The sequence below is a fragment of the Nanorana parkeri genome, unplaced genomic scaffold (genome assembly GCF_000935625.1).
Source record: "Nanorana parkeri isolate BGI_ZX_2015 unplaced genomic scaffold, ASM93562v1 scaffold2022, whole genome shotgun sequence".
Classification (NCBI taxonomy): Eukaryota; Metazoa; Chordata; class Amphibia; order Anura; family Dicroglossidae; genus Nanorana; species Nanorana parkeri.
Genome location: NW_017308290.1, coordinates 139,412 through 144,328, shown reverse-complemented (window position 1 = coordinate 144,328; position 4,917 = coordinate 139,412). Strand labels below are relative to the sequence as shown.

At 47.5% G+C, this 4,917-nt stretch overlaps 1 protein-coding gene across 1 annotated transcript in view; it reads left to right on the top strand.

The window, feature by feature from the left end:
- The window catches only part of FBXO31 (F-box protein 31), a 17,874-nt gene extending 16,377 nt beyond the window's left edge, over positions 1 to 1,497 (top strand). Inside the window, exon 11 of the mRNA XM_018572414.1 lies at positions 1,395 to 1,497. Coding sequence (XP_018427916.1) covers positions 1,395 to 1,497 — 103 coding nt within the window. The remainder of the gene's footprint in view (positions 1 to 1,394) is intronic.
- The last annotated feature ends 3,420 nt before the right edge of the window (positions 1,498 to 4,917 follow it).

Here is a 4,917-nt window from a genome sequence, read left to right as displayed (position 1 = left end):
GGGGGAAGACACAGTGCATGTACTCTTTAACCCTTGGTGCGCTGACAGGCCTTGCAATGTTTCCGTAGGATACTAAGGAGTCTGAAAGTGATGATTTTACAAAACAATGAAAACCAAGGGGGAAAAAAAAAAGGCAAACCTCATTACTTGTATATAATCAGCCTATCCTATGTAATAATATATAAATATATACCTAACTTATATATTGATGATCCCACCTTATCAGGGCAGGATAAACCAGGTCCTATTTTTGTACATCCGTCTAAAGCAGGAACAAGGAAAGAGGGGTAACAGCTAAATTGCAAGAAGGTAACTTACCCCGAGCAACAAAGTAATGGCTCATTGCAATCTAGAACTAGCAGTAACGGGCAGTTCTGTCTATACGTCGCACTTGCTGAATTCGATACTAAAACTGAAATCTATATTTTTTAATTTGTATATAATGATGTTCGTTTTTACTTCCTGCCGTACCGATTGCAGCCACAAGATGGCGCCCTTTGCGTGGAGCTGCAGCACACAGGATGCAATGTTGCTGCGGCTGCCCAGGCGTCGGTTGTCGTGTCAATGTTTTTAAGATTCGTTCCGGACGTTTGATCGCGCTTTCTTTTTACGGTGACGCACATTTGTGTGACGATTTTGTTCGTGGGGGGGGCGATACAAATTGCGACAAATTGTTGATTCGGGCTATTAAAAGGTTGGATTCAGAAGTTGATTTAAAAGGAGAACTATGGGGGGGTAAGTGTTTTCCACCATAGTTCTCCTTAGGGTCACGGGAGGATGCAAACTAGCGTCCTCCTGTGACCCAAAGCTCAGTATACCGCAAGCTACAGCTCGCGGTATACTGAGACCGCCGCAGCCGGGACGGTTCCCAACATTACTGTCGAGATCCACCCAGCTGCTTGATTGACAGCTGGCTCTGCCTATCTAGAGGCAGAGCCAGCTGTACCCTCCCCCTCCCCCGTCCGTTCCGCCAGTCAGCGCTGGAGGAGCGGGGAGGGGGGTCCCTGCAGGGAGATGAGCGAGCGCCGGTATGTGTTCGCTCACCTCCCGATCTACTGAGCCGACCTGTGACAGTCTCATTGTCGCACGTCGGCTAGAACTATGAGGTGAGGGAAAATCACGCCCCTCATAGTTCTCCTTTTAAATGTTTCATGGCTGGGATTGCAATACCTAAGCAATCGGATGACTGGAGCTGTTGAAGCACTTGAACTACAAAGCCCAGACAGCCCGGGGCAGATTAAGGTGCATCTTCGGCCCGCTGATGCTACGATGCCGATATACGGTACCTTAGTCCTATGAGTAGGTACTGTATATCTGTATATTGTTCCACAATGTAGTATATTGCAGCCTACTGGTCCTTAGATGACGTGGCTGCATTTGTTTTCCTTTTTCAGGCTTTTTCCCCCTTTTATAATGCGAATTACACGCTTCCTGTTTCTGAGTGGCTACGCCCACTCCTTCACTGTAGAGGAAGCCATGGTTGTCACTGTTGAGTAGAGGCGTGACATAATCATCACCCATCACCACCCAGGCTGGACTAAAAATGTGCCTGCTTTTCATCATCTCCATTACATGGGGGGATTAGTAGTTCACAGAAGAAAGATAACATGGTTGGCGCTTACAGCTCCTCCCACAGGAAGTGACGGGGATTCTGCATTTCTGGCAGGATCAGCGGGTGTTTTTTTTTCTGTGCCTTGAATCTAATGCAGCCACCACATGGAAGGACTAAGAGGCTGCAGGATATGACATTGTTGTTCTTGGGCTGAGCTGTCCTTTAAGAGATTTTAGGGGAGTAGATTGAGATCTACTTTTACGTATCTGCGAAGTCAACGGACATCAAATCCTCATTGTGAACCGGAGAATTTATTTGATATGTTTCCTTCTATTGAAATCAAAACTAAAACAATCTAAAAACTCAATTTTAGAGATGTTATTGGTGGTCACGTGACCACTAGGTTGCCTCTTATCCCCCCTAGCTCTGAGGGCTGGGGGCGGAGACTAGGAAGGAGATCACATGTCCCAGAGCCGCTGTCACTCAAGCTGTGAAGGGCGGGGATGCAGTCACATTGTCAGCAAAGATAGAGCAATGCAGGATCCAGGCAGATGTAGGCCCGTGGGTGCGGCACCGAGACGCAAACACCGGGGGGGAGCGTAGACTCCTATAGTTGTGCGTTTGTATAGTTTGATTTTAGCGCCAGACAAAAAGAATCTCTTTATTTTTCCTTCTCGATTCTTATAATTACCGTGCGGCGTTCTGGTATCAGACCGGCGCGGGCGTAGGGTTACCACCTTTTTTTTTTTTCAAGCAAAACCCGAACACTCTAGCAAGGCGCTAACATTTTTTTCTTGGGAGAATGATTCATGGCTTATTCATATGTAAATATCACCGTTGAGACTATTTTCAGTGGGTAGCCAGTAGCTCCAATCTTAATTTTGGTTGCCCCTGTCTGCCTGACATCTTGCATCTGCGTTTCTGCTGGCATGAAACCTGGACACAGCATTCAAAACCTGGACTGTCCGGGTGAATCCTGGACAGGTGGCAACCCTACGCGGGCGGGAGGCGTCAACAGAGACCGCCAAACAATATGGCTGAACACAGACCGGCGTTATTTACAAAGTTCATGAAATTTGCAGCCGAAAAACATAAAAACCCATCGGAACCAAACGCAGGAGATCCGGGTGTTGTCACGGGAGCTTGCAGTCTAGCAGAGCCGGGGGGGATGGGGGGCGTCTTTGGTGAGGTCACAAGTGCAAGATATGGATGGACTGCCGGGCCGCTTTAATAAGAGCGCGGGGGAGGGACGCCGCGGGTGTATTGGAGGCGCCGGGTGTACCGCCGGGAGGTTGTGGTGCGGTATCTCTGCTGGAGATCCGGTGACAGTCAAATAAATTGATACTTCTAATCCTCCAAGAAGGACAAAAAAAAAAACCCGATACAACTAAAATAATAAAAAGAGATTTTAATTAACAGGAAATTAAGCTTCATATTAATGGAGATTATCGGAATCAGTCATTTTAGCGCCCAACGTGCAGAGCGACGACGGACGGTTCACCGATTTTCTTTTTTTTTTAGGTTTCTTTTGCGGTGGAATAATGTGACGGTCGGACATGTTTTTGCGTGAAACGCTTTATTCCTGAGAAGTTAGACAACGCAATGGCCAACTGAAGGCGTGCACATGGCGGGCTGACAACGCTGTAGCTAATTGCAAAACAGAGGCTTAGTGTTGTCAGCCTGCCATGTGCACTACTTTAGTTGGCCATTTGCGTTGTCTAATAGATGTGATAGGAGTGAAGAAGTGCACAAGACAGGCTGACAACACTAAGCCACTGCATTGCAAAAGGCCGCAGCGTTGTCAGCCTACCATGTGCACTCCTATCAAGTCTATTAGACAACCCAATGGCCAGCTAAAGGAGTGCACAAGACGGGCTGACAACGTTGCAGCTAATTGCAAAACAGAGGCTTAGTGTTGTCAGCCTGCCATGTGCACTCCTTCAGTTGGCCATTGGGATGCTTAATAGACTTGATACATAGCCCAATGGCTACTGAAGAAGTGCACACGGCAGGCCGACAACGCTAATCCTCTGTTTCGCAATTATCTGCACGCTGTCAGCCCGCCATGTGCACTCCTTTAGTTGGCTGTTGGGTTGTCTAATAGACTTGATAGGAGTGAAGGCGTGCACAGGGCGGGCTGACAACGAGGCAGCTTATTGCAGAACAGCGTCTTAGCGTTGTCAGCCCGCAACAGAAAGTGCTCTATAATCACTAACGTGTCTCCATTTCACCACTTCTGTCAGGCAATCTCAACTGCAAACGCTTCAAGAGCCTGCGCGCGACCACGGTGGAGTAAATACAATATTCCGAATTGTTCATTTCACTGTCCAGCTTTGTAATCTCTCGAGTCAGGAAGGAGGGGGGACACTTTATATATTTATTCAGCCTGAAAAGATCATAAAAGGGCCCAAAAATACTTCCATTTCTTAAAGTACTTTTGTACCCCTCCGATGCCTGGACGCTGCCGGTCACATGATCTGTGCCAAGGCAGAGAATCCTTGTATACACCGAATCCCTGACTGGACAGCTGTACCTGAACATGACCCAACCAGCAGCCTCTGTGAGAGATCATGTGACCACTGCCTCAGCATCTATCACATGACCAGGCTCAGGAGGAGGAGCATTGTATTATGTGCACAGTTGTGCTGTATTAGGAATAAACATTTCTTACAGAATGTTATAATGTGCGCAATAATGCAATGTAAAACAAATAACAGCCACTCTGGACCAAACCGAACCCCCGCCCGCTCTTAGCTCCGCCCCCCCTCAGCGACCATTACCAGGGTTCTCTGCATCCTTCATCCCGACAGGCTCCCGGCTTGAGCTGGCCGAGTGTTTTATGGGGAAATTTTGCAGAAAAGGGAAATTTGTTGGACAAAAAGTTCTCTTTTCGTTGTGTGTTTTGGGGTGTTTTTATTCTTTTTTTTTTTTTTATTAAGCTCACACATATATTTTTTTGCAGTGCGTAGACGCGCGTTATCATGCGTTGTATTAAGGCAGCCTATTGAAATCAATCGGCTGTCGACGCACTGAACATGCCAAACATTGCACAATCACCACTTATGGCAACTCGAAGCATCACAACGCACAACGCCGGGGAAATGGCGGCACGCTCGCAACAACACAGGCGCGTTGCCTTTGTGCCATTTACAATACATGGAACTGAAACGCGCGGATTCACCTTATTTTTGGGCGTTTTCTCTATTTTTAATGTATTTGATCTCTGTTTGTATTGTTGTTTTTTATTTTACTTCGCTGTGGGGTTTCTGTGTACAATAATGAGGCTGACGAGAGGGGTCCAGGATGGGCGAATGGAGCATCCGGCCCCCGACCGCCGCCCCGCCCCCCCACGGACCCGTTTAATC